Here is a 22227-nt window from a genome sequence, read left to right as displayed (position 1 = left end):
TGCAAAATAAATACATAAAAAACATAAGTCTTTTGTATTTCTAATAAAAAATATTTTCAATTTGTAATTTTAGTATGTACCTTTAGGACACAAGATAAATAAACTCTAATAATTTTTATAATAAAATATTAATTATATGGCATAAAAGTCAACTATAAAATTATTCATTAATCATTATGTATTTGTGTATAAATATATTTATTATTTAATTCATTTTTAATATGTATTTTGTATTTGTATTCTATACGGATAGTTATTTTTTATGTACATATAGCATAATTATTGTTATAATTATATTTTGTTATTATAAAATATGGTTAGACTTTAAAATATATAATTTATAAATTAAAAAACTAAAATAATAATTTAAATAATAATATATAATTTATAATTCTATTTTTTAGGTTTTATATTTTTTTAAAAATTGAGTAATCTTTTTTTAACAATTCAATCGAAATGTCTCTATATATATATATATATATATATATATATATATATATATATATATATATATATATATATATATATATATATATATATATATATATCACTAAACAATTATTTAAAAATTCACTTCTCATACAATCAAAAACTAACTCTCAGTGATATTCATAGTTGAAAAACTTCTTTTAATTAATATAGTTGCTACAGCAAAAACTAAAACTAATTTTAAAAAAAGATAAATAATATCTTTTGAGTTCATTTTTAAGAAAGAACACTAATCTTATTTAAATTGAAAATTGATCATTCTAAATATAACATCTAATATAAAATTTTTAAACTGATTATTAAGTATCAAAAATTGAGTAAAAAATGATTGAGGGATCAAATAATTCAATAATTTAATGGGACAAATAAATATTATTATCATATACTACTAAAAAATATTATTATCATATGCTACAATGTATATAGATCCATCCCTGGACCTACGGACGACCTGGACAGCTAGCAGAAGCTTCCAGGTGGATGAGTCCAAGTGAAAGGCCCCACTCGAGTTTAGAGTATAAGTGGGGAGGGACCTACCACTACAAGGTTTTTATTTATTTGTGACAGTTTTTTCTCTTATTTTTTGAGGTTTATAACCCCCACCAAATGGTTTGTGGTGGTTTCTAAAACCCCCAAAATTTGAGGTGCCACGAGATCTTTTGTGGGAGTTTTTAAAAACCTACACAATTTATTCAGTGGGGGTTTTGTGTGAGTTTAGTGAGGATTTTATATTAGACTTTTGTGGCGGTTTTAATCATTTTTGTAGCAGTTTAAAACCTTCACAAATTAATTTTTAATTTAACAAAAATTAACTATTTTGTGAGATTTTCAAACCTCCACAAACTCTGTAATTATTTGTTTATTTTTAATTTCAAATCATTCATTAATCTCATCTCATTTACATATTCTCAAATTAAAAATTTATTTTTTAATATCAAAATTTAAAAACTAAATCTTTTATGACACAATTCCTCAATATAGGACATAACTCTCTATATAAAAAAAATTCTCATTGTCTAGTTCCAAACATAATTACATATGGTATTGTTCTACATAACTATTATTATTTTTCTTTAAAAAGTAAAATAAAACAACTTCACTATTTCAATATAATCTAATTACATAAAAGTCTCAAAATGAAAATATGAATGTAATCTCAGAAGACCTTTAAGGGATATTTTATATTCATGAACTGAAGCAGAGAATGCATCTGGTGAACCATGGAGCTTACACCTGCACAATTATGCAAGTATTTTCAATATTTGCAACCCTAACTTCATATAACCATGAAAACAAAATCAAACTCATGCTGAATTAATTTAGTTATATACAACTTTTGCTAGTTTACTACACCATTACACTCAGTAAGGGAAATAGAATCAAATTCTATTTTGTAAATCATCATTAGGACTAATCCAAAGCATGAATCCTCAATTAACTAATCCAATACCTGAAAATTATAATTTGTAGAGGCTTCCTTTGTTTTGAAGTTTCATAGAAGTCCATAAATAGTTGCCTGAGAAGAACACCACAATAATAACATACATGAATGAGGACTTCAAATCTTTTCAACCGCAAACTAATGCCATTATTATATAACACTCTGATGATACCTTCATCTTTGTTACCATCATTGGAAGGAACATGCTTAAATAAAGACTAAATTAGCCATAAAACTCATACAATCCCCTTCATTTAAGCACACTTCTTGATGGTATTACATAGAAAACGTGTATCACAGCGAGCTGAGAAGTTTACAACGGCCTAGCGTTCAATCCTCATAGGTTTAACTAGTTTCTGAAATATGGCATTCAATGTTAGATAAACAACTCTAACTTTTCAACAATAAGAATAGAAAATAACAAGATAAAACAATACAGAATACTAATCTTATTGTTAAAATTCCAGCGCCCACCCCTTAGAATGAAGCTCAAAATAGGTACATGTAGCATACTGGGGACTTATGTTTTTTCATGATTTTGCCACACAAATTCTTACAACATAAGTTTACTCTGCATAACTTGGTTTCTTTCAGTCAATGAAGTATTAAGTCCTTTTTTTTAAAGTAGCAGTAAAATCTCAACAACTAAGGTTCTTTTTCTTAAACAAGCATCAAAGTTCTTGTGAGCACAATCAATTGATCATCACTGAGTTTAGCTTCTACAAGGTACACACCAGTAGGTGAAATCAAGTTTACTTATTTGAAGATTTTTAATTTTTAATTCAATGTAAAAGCACTGGAAAATGTAATTCATTCTTGTTCTCATATGCCATTCTAATATACACAAATTGTAAAGAAGATCAAATGAGTTCATATGACCAATTAACCAAAATAATATTTTGACATAAATAAGTGAAAGCACCAGATACATTCTTGACTAATTCATTTCAGCATTCTGGAATCTTTAGAATGGTACCCTAAAGTAAATACTATTTTCGAGAATTAATATGGTTTCCCATTAGGTAACTATCAAAGATGATAGTTATGATTTCCTGTTTTCTCTTCTATCCCTTTTTCTTTTGAGGACACGGAGTCCGGGAGAAGGAGATTTAAATTGAAATAAAACAGCTGATTATATACAAGGCCAAGTAAGTAAGGGCATGCAAAAAAGGAGCACAATTGAATATACTTCATCAACAGAATAAATGTTATGTTGGTCAGTAGTATACATCAGAACATCCTGTTAAAAGATAAAAAAGGATAAAATAAATTAAAAAGCGAAATGTTTCCTCTTACATTGAATCATTTCAATAATGAAATTTTGAGAAATCACTCTTCTTATTTAGCAGTAAAAACCATTTGACCAGAAAAGAAAAACACAAGTGGTAGTAGTGAAAGAGTATAAACTCACTCCATCTATTGGCATAATTGACATTGGTTGGCATCTTGGAAACGAAAGAGTCCACCATTGAAATCCTTGCCATAATTATTTAAATAGCACACCACCTTTGATGAACCAAAATTGTCAGCAACAATATTAAATAAAATTCAATAAAAGAGAGGAGTAGTGGAAAGTGGAATCCTGACTGCAAAGTGCTGCTGTTTGAGGTAGGGTCTGTTATCATCACTATGCCACCCAATGCTTGCACCTCTGCTCCAGTTGTTTGATGATTCATAAATACAATAAGGTAAATATTATAAAAGAAGTAACAACCAACAAGCAATTAATGGTCCTTAAGATAGAGTAGTAACCTGATTAGAGCGGTGAATAATGAAGAGCTCGTATTGACAGTTGAAAAACTCCTCTAGCTTGTCTTTCAACATTTCTGTGAAAAAATTTGATTGAGGTTAGAAATTTCAATAGAGGGAAAGATGATAAAAAAAAAAAGAGAGTACCTCGAATGTGAATGAAGGGAATGAGGAAGTGGTAAGTGTTGGTGGCAATGAGATGGGAGAGAGTGGTTGAGAAGACATTGGGTCTATAGCCAATAGTACTGCTACTCTTGTGTATGAATTCCAGCTCCTGACAATGGAATAAATCAAGGGAAGGGAGGGGAAGAAGCAAACAAAAGAATCTGAAAAGGGAACTTAACCTTGCATTCTTCAGGGGAGAGGAAGTTGGGGACCATCTAATAAACCACTATTTTATGGTATATTTTGGATTGAATTGAGTGGATTTTGTCAACTATTCTCACACTTATTCATGTAAATTGTATGTTTTTAAGTTTCTTTCCTAATTTTGTGCTATGATTGAAAACATGCTTCCTAGGCCTTAAAATCGCTAATTTTTAATCCTTTTTTATTACCATTTGATGCCGTAATATGTGCGTTAAGTGATTTCAGGGTTTATAAGGGGAATGGCTTGGAGGATGGAAAGGAAGCATGCAAAAGTGGAAGGAACACAAAGAATTGAGGATTTGAGAAGTTAGAACTGACGCGCACGCATGGCTGAAGCGTACGCATGATCAAGCCATCTTCCAAGCGACGCGTACGCGTGACTGATGCGTACGCGTGACTAGGAGCATCGCCACTGACGCATACACGTGACTGATGCGTACGCGTGGCCAGTGCAGAGCCTATCGACGCATACGCATGACGAGCGTCACGTGCTACAATTAAGGAAAAAAGCTGGGGGCGATTTCTAGGCTGATTTTGGCCCAGTTTCAAGCCCAAAAATGAAGACAATACGCTGGGAATAGAGCTGGGACAGACACACTTCACTTTAGCTTTAGTTTTTCAATCAGTTTTTGAATTCTAGTGAGAGAAACTCCTATTTCTCTCTAGGGTTTTGATTTTCTTAGTTACTTTCAATTGGATCTTAAGAGAAATTGCTGTTACCTTCATTTTCTAGTCATTTTCCTTATAGCTTTCTCTTTAATTCCTTTAGTACTCTTTGCAATTTGGTTATCTTGAACTCATATTTGGATCTTGTTACTCTTGAATTTTGTTAATGCATTGAGTTATTTCTATATCCATTATTATTGCTTGTTTTGTGATTGTTGATTATTGTTAGCAGTAACTTGAACTGGATTATTTTCTAGTTTTTATCATGTTTTTTTTCTATGCTTACCAAGTGTTTGAGAAAATGTCACCCATAATCATGGAGTAGATTTCCTTGCTTGGTTTGGGGTTGAATAATTGGAACCACTTGAATTATCTTATTCAAGTGTTGATTGGTAATTGAAGATTGCTAATTAGCTTGAAACTCACCAACTCTAGTTCTTCTTTATAAAGTGACTAGGACTTGTGAACTAAAGTTAATTGTTTCACTTGACTTTTCTTCAATCATTAGAGGATAACTGAGAGTAATGAGAGTTTACCATCACACTTGAAAAAGACAATAATGATAGAAATTCCAATTCTCACCCCTAACCAAGACCTTTATATTGATTAATTATCAACTCTTGCTAGTTATCTATTGCTCTAATTTTTAGTTATTTATTTTTCTTGTTCTCAACTTCAAAAATCTCCATGAAATCCTAACCAATAAATTGCATCTTGTGTCAAATCCTAGAAAAAATGACCCGGGATTCTACTCCCGGTTATTGAATTTATTTGTGACACAGATTTTAACTTTGACTGAAGATAGATTGTTGGTTTAGACTATGCTTACAACGTAATTTTCTTAATCAATTCTATACCGACAATTATCTTCACATCAAGTTTTGGCGCCGTTGCTGGAGAGTTGCATATGTGTGCTATGTTATTGGTTGGTGTAAATATGTTTATATTTGAATAATTGCATCTTCTATTTGTGTGCTAGTTGGTTATTAGTAGTATTTATTAGTTATTTTGCTTAATATATTTTGTTGCCATGAGTTCTATGTTTCTTTTATTGAATGATGCGTTCATTATCGGATCCAAGCTTAGCCCCATTTGATCCCAAAATTGAAAGAACCGTGTCACAAATTAGGCAAGCTCGGCGTCGATTAGCCTCCGAGGGTGGTGAAGGGTTTCCCCCAATTCTCCAATCTTACCTGAGGTTGAATTCGAGGCATCATTTGAAGAAGAAACTAACTCCTCTCCCACTAAATCTATTGACGTCTCTTCCATTGATTTAGGTACCGATACTATAGCCACTCCTAGAAGAATCACTCTAAAGGAGGCGGGAGCTCCAGATTTCACTCTCTAACCATTTCAAGTGCATCATTTGAATTTGAATGCCAATTTTGAGCTAAAGACCTCATTGATTAATCTACTTCCTAATTTCCATGGTCTACCCGCTCAAGATCCCATCAAGCACCTTGGAGCCTTTCAAACGGCTTGTTCAAGTGCTAGGCGGTATGGTGCAGATGAGGTTGCCATTTGGGTATATGCTTTCCCATTTTCTCTTGAGGGAAGGGCAAAGGAGTGGTTCTACACTCAACCCGAAAATATTTTCACTAATTGGGATTTGCTTAGAAGGGAATTTTTGGATAGGTTCTTTTTACAGGAGGTCACGGATAGATTGAGAAGGAAATCTCTTGCGTCATTCAAGGTGAATCAGAAACTCTCTATGAGTATTGGGAACATTTTAGGAAGCTCCTTGATTCATGCCCTCACCACATGATTGACAAGTTAGTGCTAATTAGTTACTTTTGCCAAGGCATGAAGCCTCAAGATAAGGTTCTTTTGGATGCTTTGAGTAATGACTCTATGACAAAGTACAAAACGGCGGCAGAAACGTGGAAACTTATTACCGATTTAGCTGAATCTACCCAACATGCAAGGCAAAGGAATAATCATCCCAAGGCTATTGTGGAAGTTTCCTCTAATACTGAGTCTGCCCTCACCAAGACTTTAGGAGAGATGACCAATATCCTCAAACAACTCCAACTCAATCAACAACAACCTCCACCTCTTCCACAACAACAATGTCAACAATTAGTCCCTCAAAGAGTATGTGGAATTTGTGCTTGTTACTCCCACTATACTGATGAATGTTCACAACTCCAAGAGGACAATATCTTGGCAGCTACCAATGCCTATTACAATCGTCCAAATCAAGGGTATTATCAACAAGACAGTAACTATAATCAAGGGGGTAACTACAACCAAGGTTGGCAAGAGAATCACAACCAAGGATGGAGAGACAACTACAACTAAGGAGGAAGAGACAATGGTGCAAACCAAAGGTGGAACAACAATTACCAACAAAACCAGTATCAACAAAACCCTGCTTACCAACAACAAAACCAAGGTCAAAGGTACTAACCACCTCACTAAAGGCAAGCTCAAGTATCTCAAATCACCCAAACGCAAGTCCCCCAAATTACCTACCCTTCTTCTTCCGCCAACCAAGATGAAACCCTTCGCACTATTCTTCAAGGGAAAAAGGAACTTCAAACTACACTTACCTCTAGCCTCACAGGTCTCACCTCTACTCTCCAAGCCCTTATATCCCGTATGGACCTACCATCTACCTCCAATACTCAACCTTCAAGCTCTAGTGCACTTTCCTCTTAACCCTTACCTAACCCCAAGGGTGGAATCAATGCCATCACCTTGAGGTCCGGCACTACATTGCAAGAAAGGAGTCCCGAGGAGCCAAGCTCACGTGAAGCCATTCAAGATGAAGATGTTGTTGAGGTAGAAGATGTCGAAGATGAAGATGACGTACAAGAGGCGGTTGAAGGAAAAGTTGTTCAACCGAAGGATGGAGTTTCTAAGGAAGAAAATGGTTCAAAAGAGGCTATTCCAACTCCTTTTTCACACCACCAGGAGGACTAAAAAGCAAGTGGAGCTAGATCCCAAGATGGTGGATATCTTCAAAAATGTTGAGGTAAATATTCCCCTTTTTGATGCTATTTGCCAAGTTCCTAAGTATGCTAAGTTTCTAAAAGATTTATGCACGAACAAAGAGAAGATTCATGATTAAGAAACTATTCCTTTGGGTAGGTCAATTTCGGCTTTGATGGGTGCTATACCAGAGAAATGTGGTGATCCCAGTCATTGTCTAGTTACTTGCACTATAGGTGGTATACAATTTGTTGATTGCATGTGTGACCTAGGTGCTTGCGTTAGCATTATGCCTCTATCTATTTATGATGCATTCAAGCTTCCACTGTTGAAACGATTGGTGGCCCATTTTGTTTTGGCGGATAAAAGCATAATCTCGGTGGTTGGCATTGCGGAAGATGTCTTAGTGAGCATTAAGGGGTTGACTTTTCCAATTGATTTCTACATTCTTGAGATGCTCCCTAATGACTCCGAAAGACCATCATCTATCTTTCTTGGGAGGCCGTTCTTGAAATCCTTCCGGTTTAAATTGGATGCTTTTTTGGGTACCTATTCCTTTGAAATTGATAGAAGAGCAGTGAGTTTCAATCTTGATGAGGCTATGAAGCATCCACCGAAGGACTATTCTATCTTCCGGTGTGATATGATTGATGATATTGTGGCCGAAGTCCACCAGGATACAGTGGATGAGAAGAACATGGTTCAAGGTTCATGTGTGGAGAAACCCCTTGAATATGATGAAGACACATTGCCACCTCCGGTGCTATCGAATAATCAAGTGCCAAGTCATGAGCTAAATATGGAATTGAAGCCACTTCCACTCCATCTTAAGTATGCCTATCTTGAAGAGAATCAAAAGCTCTCGGTGATCATTGCAAAGGAGCTTACCTCCTAACAAGAGGAAAGATTGCTTAATGTACTGCGAAGGAACAAGAAAGCTATTGGATGGAGTTTGGTGGACATAGTTGGTATAAGCCCTCAAGTTTGTGAGCACTGCATTTTTCTAGAGGAGAGAGCCAAGCCTATCCATCAACCACAAAGGCGGTTGAACCCCACAATTCTAGAAGTTGTGAAGAAAGAGGTAACCTGACTACTAGAAGCCGATATTATCTATCCAATCTCGGATATTGAGTGGGTTAGCCCGGTACAAGTGGTTCCGAAGAAGTCTGGCGTCACCATAGTCAAGAATGAGAGTGGGGAACTCCTGGCCACAAGGGTGCAGAAATCAAGGAGAGTTTGCATCGACTACATGCGCTTGAACTTGGCCACTCGCAAGGATATCTATCTACTACTATTCATCGATCAAATGCTTGATCGCCTGTCCGGTAAATCACATTATTACTTTTTAGATGGTTATACCGGTTATTTTCAAATCCATATTGCTCTGAAAGATCAAGAGAAAACCACTTTCACATGCCCTTTTGGAACGTATGCATACAAAAGAATGCCTTTTGGTTTATGTAATGCACAGGCTACGTTTCAAAGGTGCATGATGAGCATCTTTTTGGATCTTCTTGAGCACTGTATGAAAGTATTTATGGATGATTTTAGTGTTTATGGTGATTCTTTTTACCTTTGTTTGGATAATCTTGCTAAAGTATTAGAAAGATGTGCTAGTTCAAACCTTGTGCTTAACTTTGAAAAAAATGTCACTTTATGGTAATGTAAGGTATTGTTCTAGGTCATATTGTCTCCAATACTGGTATATCTGTTGATCCTGCCAAGGTTGATGTTATTTCTGGTTTACCTTATCCCTCTTTTATGAGGAAAGTCCATTCTTTTCTTGGTCATGCAGGTTTCTACCGGCGGTTCATCAAGGACTTCAGTAAGGTTGCACTACCCCTTTCCCGTCTATTGCAAAAAGATGTGGAATTTGACTTGGTTAAAGAGTGTATAGAAGCATTTGATAAGCTGAAGATTGCCTTAACCCAAGCTCCTATTGTGAGAGGGCCTGATTAGAGTAGGCCGTTTAAGATTATGTGCAACGCATCTAACTATGCGGTAGGAGCGGCACTTACTCAGCGCGAAGGTAATGATCCCTATATCATAGTTTATGCTTCTAAGATATTAGATGGTACCCAGTCTAACTATACTACCACTGAAAGGAACTTTTAGCAATTGTTTTTGCCTTGTATAAATTCTGAGCCTATTTGCTTGGAACCAAAGTGGTAGTATATTTAGACCATGCAGCTTTGAAATACTTGCTAGCTAAGAAAGAATCAAAGCCAAGGTTAATTCGTTGGATATTGCTATTGCAAGAGTTTGATTTAGAGATCAAGGATAGGAGTGGTTCTCAAAATTTAGTGGTGGACCACTTGAGTCGCCTATAGCATATAAAAAGTGACTCAACTCTTATTAATGATGCATTTCCTCTTGATAGCTTGCAAGCAATATCTGAGGTAGTTCCTTGGTATGCACTCATTACTAATTATTTGGTTAGTCACACCTTTTCTCCACATTTTTCTAAACATCAAAAGGACAAGCTCAAAAGCAAGTCCAAGTATTATATATGGGATGACCCATATTTGTGGAGATGTGGTGCCGACCAAATAATTAGAAGGTGTGTTCCACAATCCAAAATTCAATGTATCTTAGAGGCGTGCTACTCTTCTGAAAGTGGTGGCCACTTTGGCCCTCAGAGAACTGCAAGAAAAATCTTAGTCTACGAATTTTGGTGGCCCACACTCTTTAAGGATGCAAATCTTTTCTGTAACTCTTGCCACCAATGCCAAAGGTTTGAAAGCATATCCAAGAGGGATGAGATGCCCCAACAACTCATGTTGTTTTGTGAAATTTTTTATGTTTGGGGTATTGACTTCATGGGACCCTTTTCCAAACTCGAATGGTTTCTTATATATTCTGTTAACAGTGGATTATATTTCTAAGTGTCCTACCCGTACTGATAATGCTAACGTGGGTGTCTCTTTTGTGCGAAATAACATCATTTGCTGCTTTGGATCACCACGAGCAATTGTGAGTGATCAAGGCTCTCATTTTTGTAACAAAATAATGACAGATTTGATGAAGAAACATGGTATTATTCACAAGGTGGCGACAGCTTATCATCCCCAAACAAATGGCTAGCCGAAGTGTCTAATAGAGAGATTAAGCGCATACTCGAGAAGATGGTTAAACCCCATAAGAGGGATTGGAGCTCTAGGCTCGGAGATGAACTATGGGCTTATCGGACAGCTTACAAGACACCGATCGGCATGAGTCCGTTCTAGCTAGTCTACAGAAAGGCTTGTCACCTTCTGGTAGATGTAGAACACAAGGCTTATTGGGCTGTGAAGGAATGTAACTCAGGATTGGGAGGAGCCGGAGTTGAAAGAAAATTGCAACTGGAAGAATTGGAGTGCATTCGGTTAGAGGCTTATGAAAACTCAAGGCTCTACAAAGAAAAGGTGAAGCCAGTACATGATCAGAACATCAAGAGAAGAGAGTTTAGAGCTGGGGATCGAGTCCTTATCTATAACTCAAGGTTGAGATTAATGTCGGGAAAACTGAGGTCAAGGTGGGATGGTCCCTACGTGGTGGAGAAGGTCAAACCGTATGGAGTTTTCCACTTGAGTCACCCCTCAAGCCCTACCTTCTTCAAGACCAATGGCCACCGTTTGAAACTCTATCATGGTGTGAAGGTGAAGAACAACAAGGAGCTGAAGATATTTCTCTTGAAAAACCCGGCCAAGGAAGAGGACTGAGCTCATAGACCTTCCAACTTAAGGACGTTAAAGAAAAGTGCTAGGTGAGAGACAATCCACCATGGTATGATCTTCCTTTACTATAGTTTTTTTTATTATTTATTTGCTTATCTTTGTTTCATTAGATGTGTGTGACACTTTTCAATTATACATATTTGCCTTTGTTCTGATTTAAAAAAAAAGGGGTTGTCACACGTAGGCGTGACTGACGCGTACGCGTCAACGCCCAAATTTTGAGGCTGCTGCTACCTGGTGATGAGCGGATATTTTATATGCTTTTTGGCATCATTTTCATATAATTTTTAGCATGTTTTGTTTAAGTTTTATTATATTTTCATAGGTTTTAGTGTAAATTTGACATTTTTAGTTTCTACTATGAGTTTGTGTATTTTTATGCAATTTCAGGTATTTTCTGGCTGAAATTGAGGAGCTAGAGCAAAAGTCTTATTCAGAGGCAGAGAAAGCACTGCAGATACTGTTAGGATCTGACCTCCTTGCACTTGAAAGAGCTTTTCTGGAGCTACAGAAGTCCAAATGGAGCGTTCTCAATGACTATGGAAAGCTAACCTCCAGGGCTTTCTAGAAATATATAATAGTTTATACTTTGCTTCAGAATTGAAGGCCCAAAAATGGTGTTCAACGCCAGCCATCTACCTCAGTCCAGGCGTCCAACGCCCACAGAGGAGTGGCCAGCGTCCAACGCCCACAAAGGTATCCCTAGCCAGCGTTCAACGCCCAAGGAGCATCCTAGCACGTGGAGACCACTCAAGCTCAACCCAAACACTCACCAAGTGGGCCCTGGAAGTGGATTTTTGCACTACAAGCCTAAGCCTATCATATTTCTGTAATCCTTAGTTATTAGATTAGTATATATAGGAGAAGATCACCCTTTGTTAGACACACTCGATCTTCTTCCACCACTTTACACATTTTACATTGTTCTATTAGTATGAGTCTCTAAACCTCCTAGGTTGGGGGGAGGAGCTCTGCTGAGTTTTATGGATTAATAAAAGTATTACTGTTCTATCTTCAATCCGTGTTTGATTCTCTATTCTAAGATGTATCTTCGTTCTTCATCCTTATGAATGCGTTGAACCGGCACAAGGTTATCTCATTCTACATGGGTTCAGAGTGAGTCTTTCATCGGACAATGATGAACCACTAGCTTGATTATACATCTCTTAGACGGCTAATCCACGACTTCTTTGGGGACTTCTCGAGACACCAGTTCAGCCGAAGTATGGAGAGATTAGGGTCTTTGTGGTAGAGGCTAGAACCAAAGGCGCAGCTTTCTCTGATCCGGAAGATTCGACATTGTCTGTGGTGTTTTGAGTAGGATCATCAAGGGGAATGGACTGCAGGAGCTTCACCCTCAATCAGACTGGATGCGGACTAACCCTGGTGTTCAGCTCTGGAGGAGAATTGGCGACCTCTCAAGAAAGGTGTTGATCACATACAGCCTGCCATAGAAGAAATTATTGACAGTTGGAGGAGATAGTAAAACCGAATTGATCCAGAAGAATAAAGTATCTCCGAAGCCTTAACCATCTTCTTATCATTGCATTCACCATCAACTGAGTAACGTTATCTTTATTTTACTTTTATGTGTTTTAAATAAGCAACCCACTTTTCTATCCACCTGACTAAGATCTACAGGATAACCATAACTTGCTTCAAATCACAATCCTCGTGGGATCGATCCTGACTCACTCAGGTATTACTTGGACGACCCAGTGCACTTGCTGGTTCAGTTGTGCGAAGTGTAATTCCGTGCACCAAGTTTTTGGCTCCGTTGCCGGGGATTGTTCGAGTTTGAACAAACTAATGGATTATTTTGTTGCTTAGATTAGGTATTGTTTTTAATTTTGTTTGAGTCTTTTATTTTCTTTTTAAAAAAATCAAAATTTTTCAAAAACCGTTTCTTTTCTTTGTTAATCTTGATCTTTTGTTTGAGTCTTTGTTCTTGTTCTTGTTTGAGTCTTTTTCAAATTTCTTGAGTCTTTTTCTAAAAATTTTTCAAAAATGGTGTCTTTTGTTTGAATCTTGTGTCAACCTTTAAGTTTGGTGTCTTCTTGTGTCTTTTCTTTTAGAAATTTTGAAATTGGTATCTTTGGTTTTCAAAATTTTTAAGTTTGGTGTCCTTTGCATGTTCTTTATTTTCTTTGAATTCTTTAAATTTTGTTCTTGGTGTTCTTCTTGATCTTCAAATTGTTCTTGTTTTTCTTCTTGTTTTGATCTTTAAAATTTTAAGTTTGGTGTCTTTAGGTGTTTGTCTTTGAAATTTTCGAAAACTTAGTGTTTTAGATCTAAAAATTTTAAGTTTGGTGTCTTTTGGTTGTTTTTCTCTTTCTTCATTAATTCCAAAAAAATTCAAAAAATATTTTTCTATCTTTTTTTATCTTAATTTTCAAAATATCAAAAAGATTTCAAATTTTAATTTCAAAAAGATTTTACCAAGTCCAGATGGGATGGATGCCTACCAAGACGCACAACTTGAGCATAAGAAATACGATTTTGACTAGGATCCCGTCCTCCGGGTCATTGCTCAACCCAGAAGCGAGTGGATCCAAGCGAGGGGGCAGGGTTCAACCCAAGTGCATCTCCGCACAAGCACTCACTATGGAGGCTTGAGTGTGGACACAGATCATGTCTCACTATGTATTGTCGAGCACTCATGAGTCCACTATTATTGTAGACATGGCCATTCTTGTTTGGTGCATCCTCACAGAGAAACCTCTCAACTTTCCACGACTCATCCGACAAGCTATGGGCCGAGTTCAAACAGTGGGCAACCTACCTTTTCCCGCTTTGGTTACGGACTTGGTATCTGCGGCTGGAGTTTCCTATGAGGCTAGGGATGTGAAGACTATGATTCCAAGGGATGACGAAATTGTCCCGAATGGAAAATATATTAGGCCTCAAGTGCCACCCGTGCGCCAGAATGAGGACCCGTCTTTGGAAGCTCCATCATCCTCCACTCCACCATCATCGACACCACATGCACCATAACAATCCGCCAACTAGTTGTTACTTGAGCTCATCGAGAAGGTAGACCGGCAAGGCCGGAGGATTGAGCAGATTGAGCGATGCAACAAGCGCCACTATGACTACTTGAAGAAGCTCATTGGGCATTCTAACCCATATATGGAGGAACCCGACACCTCGGACTCTACTTCCACTGATGGCGATGCAAGCGATCAAGAGGTGGACATGAAGGCACCCCTGTCCCCCCCCCCCCCAATCTTTTGGCCATTGAAAGTGGCGATCCCAGACACGCTTTGCGGATCACTGATGGCATGGAGGACCGTGCCAAGCTTTAAGTGTGGGAAGGTCGGTAACTGACTCCCGAAGGTAATAACCCTCTTTTCCCAACACCTATGTCTTAAATTTCTTTTCGTAGTTAGTTGTTGCATTGCATTATAATCAATGTTTGTACATATTCTACCATTTCTTTCCTGCTAGGACTACCTATTTAAAGTAATAATTTCTTTTTTAAGAAACTGTTTTAGGGCATTTCGCTAATTTAAATTACAAATTTTTTTGTTGAACTTTCTTAAAGAAATTTAATTTGGAACATGATTTTAGAGCTCGAACACACAAACCTAGTGAGATTTTTGAACCTATTTGATTGGTTGCATCTTATCAACCAATATTTTGTTTTGGTGTGTGTTGTTCTCTCTAAGACTGTGATCTTTGTCTTGCTTGATTCTATATTTTCATTGTTTGATGTATGCATGCACTTATGTGATTGAGGCCTTCGTTTCACTAAAACTCACATACACAAATAGCCTTACCTTTTCATCATCCTTTGCAAACCAATGTTGAGCCTATTTTATCCCATTTGTTCTTTATTATTTTAGCACATCACTAACTCTAAGTGAAAAATAATAAATGTCCCTAATTTGAACCCTTGGTTAGCTTAGACTAGTGAGAGTGTACATGAATTAAGTATGGGAAAATTGGGTTTGGAGAATGCTTGGCTTGGAAATTGGGTATTTTATATTCTTAAGTGAAAATGTGAAAATAGTTTGGGCACTTGTTCATGCATCCAACACTTTAATCATATACATTAACTCCTTGTGTATATATATATTCTCTACCATATTTCCAAAAAAAAAAAAGAGAGAAAGCAATAAAAAGGGGATAAAATTCCCCAAGGCAACTAATGATTTCAATGCATATGATTCGTATTTAAAAAAATATCAAGGTGCACGAATTTGTGGAGAGAAAGTCAATGGGTAGTTAGATTTTACATTGTAATTACATGGAGTGTCTTAGGTTAGGTGGGAAGTTTAGGTTAATCAAGGATTCGAATTTTAGTCCACTCAACCAAATACATTTCTACCTTGACCCTAACCCCATTACAAACCTTGAAAAGACCTGTTGATATGTGTATTCATGCATTAATTTTTTGTTGATTGGTAGAAGAAGAGGAAGTCTTAGAAAGCAGGATTAGTAGAGAACCGAGAGAATCAACCCTCAAACACTAGAGTGATTAGAGCGTAGACACTTCCAGTGAGGGTTCGATGCTCGATTCTTTGTTCCCGGCTTTCACGAGCTTTCTTCTTGCAAGTCTATTTGTATTTCATTTTGGGATTTGAATTAGTGGAATCCAATTCATATTTGTTCTTGAAAGATTTATTTACTTCTAATCATGTAGGTAGAATTATTCAGCATGTAGTTGCATTCATATAGATAAGGCATTGCATAAGTCTTACCACTTTCCCTTCACTCTTTTGGTTCCCTTGAGCTTAGCATGAGGACATGCTAATGTTTATGTGTGGGGAGATTGATAAACCACTATTTTATGGTATATTTTGGATTGAATTAAGTGAATTTTTTCAACTATTCTCACACTTATTCATGTAAATTGCATGTTTTTAAGTTTTCTTCCTAATTTTTGTGCTATGATTGAAAACATGCTTCCTAGGCCTTAAAATCGCTAATTTTTAATCCTCTTTTATTACCATTCGATGCCGTGATATGTGTGTTAACTGATTTCAGGGTTTATAAGGCAGGGATGGCTTGGAGGATGGAAAGGAAGCATGCAAAAGTAGAAGAAACACAAAGAATTGAGGATTTGAGAAGTTGGAATCGACGCACATGCATGGCTGAAGCATACGCGTGATCAAGCCATCTTCCAAGCGACGCGTACGCGTGACTAATGCGTACGCGTGACCAAGATCGTCATCCACTGACGCATACACGTGACTGATGCGTACGCGGGCCAGTACAGAGCCCACCGACGCGTACACGTGGCTGAGGCATACGCGTGACGAGCATCACATGCTGCAATTAAGGGAATACACTGGGGGTAATTTCTGGGCTGATTTTGGCCCGGTTTCAAGCCCGAAAATGAAGACAATACGCTGGGAATGGAGCTGAGATAGACACACTTCACTTTAGCTTTAGTTTTTCAATTAGTTTTCGAATTTTAGTGAGAGAAACTCCTACTTCTCTCTAGGGTTTTGATTTTCTTAGTTACTTTTAATTGGATCTTGAGAGAAATTGCTGTTACCTTCATTTTCTAGTCATTTTCCTTATAGCTTCCTCTTTAATTCCTTTAGTACTCTTTGCAATTTGGTTATCTTAAACTCATATTTGGATCTTGTTACTCTTGAATTTTGTTAATGTATTGAGTTATTTCCATATCCATTATTATTTCTGGTTTTGTGATTGTTGATTATTGTTAGCAGTAACTTGAACTGGATTATTTTCTAGTTTTTATCATGTCTTTTATCTATGCTCACCAAGTGTTTGAGGAAATGTCACCCATAATCATGGAGTAGATTTCCTTGATTGGTTTGGGGTTGAGTAATTGGAACCACTTGAATTGTCTTATTCAAGTGTTGATTGGTAATTGAAGATTGCTAATTAGCTTGAAACTCACCAACTCTAGTTCTTCTCTATGACGTGACTAGGACTTGTGAGCTAAAGTTAATTGTTTCACTTGACTTTCCTTCAATCGTTAGAGGATAACTAAGTGAGAGTAATGAGCCTTTACCATCACACTTGGAAAAGACAATAAGGATAGAAATTCCAATTCTCACCCCTAACCAAGACCTTTTATATTGATTAATTATAAACTCTTGCTAGTTATCTATTGCTCTAATTCCTAGTTATTTATTTTTCTTGTTCTCAACTTTGAAAATCTCTAGAAAATCCTAACCAATAAATTGCATCTTATGTTAAGTCCTAGGAAAAACGACCTGGGATTCTACTCCCGGTTATTGAATTTATTTGTGACACACATTTTAACTTTGACTGAAGATAGATTGTTGGTTTAGACTATGCTTACAATGTAATTTTCTTAATCAATTCTATACCGACAATTATCTTCACATCACCATCACACGAGGGTGTTGCGAACCACAGCAAACTTCACACATTCCTAATCCTACTTTCTTTTTGGTTTCCCGTTTCTGTTTCTGAATCTCATCCATTTTCACTTTCAAGCTGATGCATGCTTCACTTTTAAACTGATGCATAGATCCTGCAGTCAATGAAAAATGCTTCCATATTTCTGGCAGGCTCAAAGAAGAATTATCACTTCATTAATTTTCTTGAAATCAAAGTCCCATACAACAACACACCCTAACTCAAACTAACAATTAATCATGATAATATGATATATCTAACGAATTCAAAGCAATACCTATGCAATAGTTTCTAAATTGAATTCCTTCCTCCACTTGATCATGTTATCACACATTAACTTTGTTTACCCAAAATTTTAATAGTGTCTGAACCAATTCCTTCCTTGCATTATAACGAAAATTTTGTCGTGAAATCAGTAAGCAAAAATATCAACACTAATTGTATCGCCATCAAGTTACTAAATAATCGCAAAAGTAATAAGCCAAATTTGAAATCAGAGAAGTAATCAATCAAGCTAAATTAATGTGGAGGTAATCACAAAATTAACAAAAAAGAATCCTACTTTCTTTTTGGTTTCCCGTTTCTGTTTCTGAATCTCATCCATTTTCACTTTCAAGCTGATGCATGCTTCACTTTTAAACTGATGCATAGATCCTGCAGTCAATGAAAAATGCTTCCATATTTCTGGCAGGCTCAAAGAAGAATTATCACTTCATTAATTTTCTTGAAATCAAAGTCCCATACAACAACACACCCTAACTCAAACTAACAATTAATCATGATAATATGATATATCTAACGAATTCAAAGCAATACCTATGCAATAGTTTCTAAATTGAATTCCTTCCTCCACTTGATCATGTTATCACACATTAACTTTGTTTACCCAAAATTTTAATAGTGTCTGAACCAATTCCTTCCTTGCATTATAACGAAAATTTTGTCGTGAAATCAGTAAGCAAAAATATCAACACTAATTGTATCGCCATCAAGTTACTAAATAATCGCAAAAGTAATAAGCCAAATTTGAAATCAGAGAAGTAATCAATCAAGCTAAATTAATGTGGAGGTAATCACAAAATTAACAAAAAAGAAGCTTTCATAGGAATGCACAAAAGAACACAGGAGGAGATCTCAAAAGTTACCGTGTCGTGACCCCATGAGACGCACCGAAGGAATAGCTCTTCCTTCGATAATCACATTCACCACTTCCTCTGCAAGATACAACCACCGAAGGATTTACTCCAAGAGACATGCACGACCAAATTTGCCAAAAACCAAAATGAAGGGAGCAACACGCTAGGAGATCGAGGAAGAGGAACAGAGGATTTACCGTTTTTGGCAAGATCGGCGAGCACGTGAATGGCGCGCTTGGCGGCGGCTCAATCTGACTCCTTCCATGAAAAAGTGGAGTTGAGGATGGAAACCTGCTCTTGGATGTCGGCAAGAATGGCATCGCGGGCGTCACTAGTTACTTTCCTTCTGATCTCAAACGCTATGGCGAGCTTGATGGTGACAATGGCGAAGAGATGAATACGGTGGTGTAGATCTAGGATTTCATTCTCACTCTTCTTCCTTTTCTAATTTTTTTGGACAAGTAGATTATTAAAGAATGGCTATTTGTTTGGACAATCAGGCTTAGAAATTTAAACTAGCATTAATTAATGGGGGTTTCATATTTTGCCATAAATAAAATATGTTATGGAGGTTTTTCAAAACTTCCAAAAAAAAATCCTATAAACAAACAGAAATCTTGTAGTGTATCCCTCCCCGCAGGTACGTCACGTTTTTTACCCTAATTAGCCGCCTTATTATACGGACACTAACTTTAACATCGGAGTGTGATAAACCACTATTTTATGATTTATATTGTGTTTAATTGAGTGGTTTTTATCAAGCCATTACCTACTTATTCATATGAATTGCATGATTTTATAATTCCTTCCTAGTATTGTTTATGGTTGAAAACTTGCTTCCTAGAAGCCTTTAATTAGTACATTTTAACTCTTCTTTATCCCATTCGATGTCGTGATCTGTGTGTTAAGTGTTTCAGGCTTCATAGGGCAGGAATGGCTCAGAGAATAGAGAGGAAGCTTGCAAAAATGGAAGAAACACAAGAAATTAAGGAGATGACCAGCGAACACTGACGAGAGCGCATGGCTCACGCGAGCGCGCGAAATGAAGAAATCACAGCGACGTGAACGCGTGGATTGGAGTCTGCACGAATGACGCAAACGTGTCGACGATGCGAACGCTTGACAAGGAAAATCGCTGAATGACGCGAACGCGTAGACGACTTGTACGCGTAACCTGCGTGATCTGCAGAAATAACAGAATACGCTGGGGGCGATTTTGAGCCGCATTTTAACCCAGTTTTCGGCCCAGAAACACAGATAAAAGTGAGGGAACGTGAAGAGACTCAACACGCTTCGACACACACCCATAGGCATCCACACACATTGAGATACATTGATATTAGGATTACTTTTAGTTTTAGATCTGAATCTAGATTCGCTTTACATTTATAGTTTATGCTTTGGATTTTGGATGTTGATGAATCATCACCTCCATCGAAGTTACTACTTTAGTTTGTTTCCTTAATCCTTCACTCTTTTCAGTTGATCATTGACCCTATTCAAATAAGTATGTTACATTTTGGATTTATTAATACATAGAACTGCTTTTACTTTTAATTAATTTTAAATCTCTATTTTATATTATTTTATTCAATTATGTCTTCTTATATTTTTATGAATATTAATTCCATGTCAATGGAGTAGATTTTCTACTTGACATGGGGTTGATTAAGAGGAGACACTTGAGTTGGAATGCTCAAGTGCTTAGTTAAATTGGACATTGTTGGCTAATTCTGTATCTACTAATGCTAGACGTTCCCAAGGGAAAGGACTGGAATTTGCGGATAAGAGTCAGTTCAATCACTTGACTTGCCTTTATTTAATAAGGGTTAACTAAGTGAAAACAACAACCTCTTTATATTACACTTGAGAAGATTCCAACAAGGATAGAACTTCCAATTAATCAATTCCCCAGTCAAGGCTTTTTATTTTAATAATAATTCTTATTTTTATTGTTTTAATTTATAATTATTTTAATTACTCATTATCCAACTCAAACCTTTTGAAAAATTTCTGATTAATAAATTAGCACTCTTTCCTGCAACTCGTTGGGAGACGACCTGGGACTGATACTCCCAATATTTTTAATTCTAATTTTTGTGACAACCCTTTTTAAATTGGTGAGGCAGACTTTAGCTGGTTAAGGGCTATACTTGCAACGCTGTTCTCTTATTAAAATTCTCTTAATTGGTCTAACTTCTGCCACGCACCAATTTTTGGCGCCGTTGGCGGGGAGTTGCAATAGTGTGCTAGATTATTAATTAGTGTACATATTTTTTATTTATTTGCATATTTTATTTTTAGTTTTTTACCATGAGCTATATGTCTTTCTCATTGAATGACGCGTTCATTACCTGATCCGAGCTTAGCCGCTTTTGATCCTGAAATTGAAAGAACTCTTTCACGTATTAGGCGAGCTCGACGTTGGTTAGCCTCTGAGGGTGGTGAAGTGATTGTTATCGATTCACCAGTCTCATCTGAGGGAGAATCTGAACCGCCATCTGAGAGCGAGACAAGCTCCTTTACTACTGATTCAGTTAATTCCAGTGCAGATAACATGGCAGCACCTAGGAGGATTACTCTCCAGGAAGCTGGAGCCCCAAATTTTACACTGCAGCCGTATCAAGTGCATCACCCAACTCTAGCTGCAGCTGCAGATTTTGAACTGAAGATTGCACTAATCAACTTGATGCCCAAGTTTCATGGCTTACCTGCTCAAGAGCCTATCAAGCACCTTAGAGATTTCCAGACAGCCTGTTCTGCTGTTAGGCATAATGGTACAGATGAAACTTCTATTCTGTTAACTGCCTTCCCATTTTCTCTTGAGGGAAAGGCAAGGGAGTGGTACTACTCCCAACCTGAAGTGACTGTTACCAACTGGGATACGCTTAGGAGAGAATTTTTGGAAAAATACTTTCCATATGAAGTCACAGATAGACTGAGAAAAGAAATCTCATGTATTGTTCAAGGTGAATCGGAGACTCTCTATGAGTACTGGGAGCGTTTTAAGAACCTTCTAGACACATGTCCCCATCACATGATTGATAGACTGGTATTGATCAACTGCTTCACTCAAGGAATGAACCCCCAGGATAAGACTACACTGGATGGTGCTAGTAACGGTTCCCTGAAAAAGTATAGGACCGCAGATGAAGCATGGCAACTGATCAGCGACTTAGCTGAGTCCACTAGGAATCACAGGCCGATATGTAGCCACTCAAAAGCTGTTGCAGAGATCTCCTCTAGTGTTGAAACTACTATTCTTACACAGAGTATATGTGAAATGACCAACCTACTGAAACAGATGCAGTTAAATCAACAACAAGCACATAAAGCTCAGCCTCCCCCACCACAACAAAGCCAA

General features: G+C 36.9%; 2 protein-coding genes, 1 long non-coding RNA gene and 1 other non-coding gene across 4 annotated transcripts; 2 read left to right on the top strand and 2 right to left on the bottom strand.

The window, feature by feature from the left end:
* Positions 1-2145: 2145 nt before the first annotated feature.
* On the bottom strand, positions 2146-3993 carry LOC112771699 (uncharacterized). Its single transcript, XR_003187175.3, has 5 exons — positions 3827-3993; positions 3683-3756; positions 3518-3581; positions 3342-3436; positions 2146-2286 (listed from the first exon to the last, which is right to left on the bottom strand). It is a non-coding gene; the product is annotated as an uncharacterized lncRNA (long non-coding RNA).
* A 3830-nt stretch (positions 3994-7823) lies between these two features.
* On the top strand, positions 7824-8543 carry LOC112769825 (uncharacterized). The gene has a single exon (XM_025814288.1). It carries the CDS (start codon positions 7824-7826, stop codon positions 8541-8543), a length of 720 nt encoding a protein of 239 aa, XP_025670073.1.
* A 1082-nt stretch (positions 8544-9625) lies between these two features.
* LOC112769824 (uncharacterized) lies at positions 9626-11349 on the top strand. Its single transcript, XM_025814287.1, has 2 exons — positions 9626-9722; positions 10910-11349. The coding sequence occupies exons 1-2, from the start codon at positions 9626-9628 to the stop codon at positions 11347-11349; spliced, it is 537 nt and encodes a 178-aa protein (XP_025670072.1).
* Positions 11350-21798: 10449 nt separating this feature from the next.
* Positions 21799-21906, bottom strand: LOC112773807 (small nucleolar RNA R71). The gene has a single exon (XR_003188336.1). It is a non-coding gene; the product is annotated as a small nucleolar RNA R71 (small nucleolar RNA).
* Between the last annotated feature and the right edge of the window lie 321 nt (positions 21907-22227).

Source organism: Arachis hypogaea, chromosome 18 (genome assembly GCF_003086295.3).
Source record: "Arachis hypogaea cultivar Tifrunner chromosome 18, arahy.Tifrunner.gnm2.J5K5, whole genome shotgun sequence".
Lineage (NCBI taxonomy): Eukaryota > Viridiplantae > Streptophyta > Magnoliopsida > Fabales > Fabaceae > Arachis > Arachis hypogaea.
This window is presented reverse-complemented; position numbering and strand designations above follow the sequence as displayed.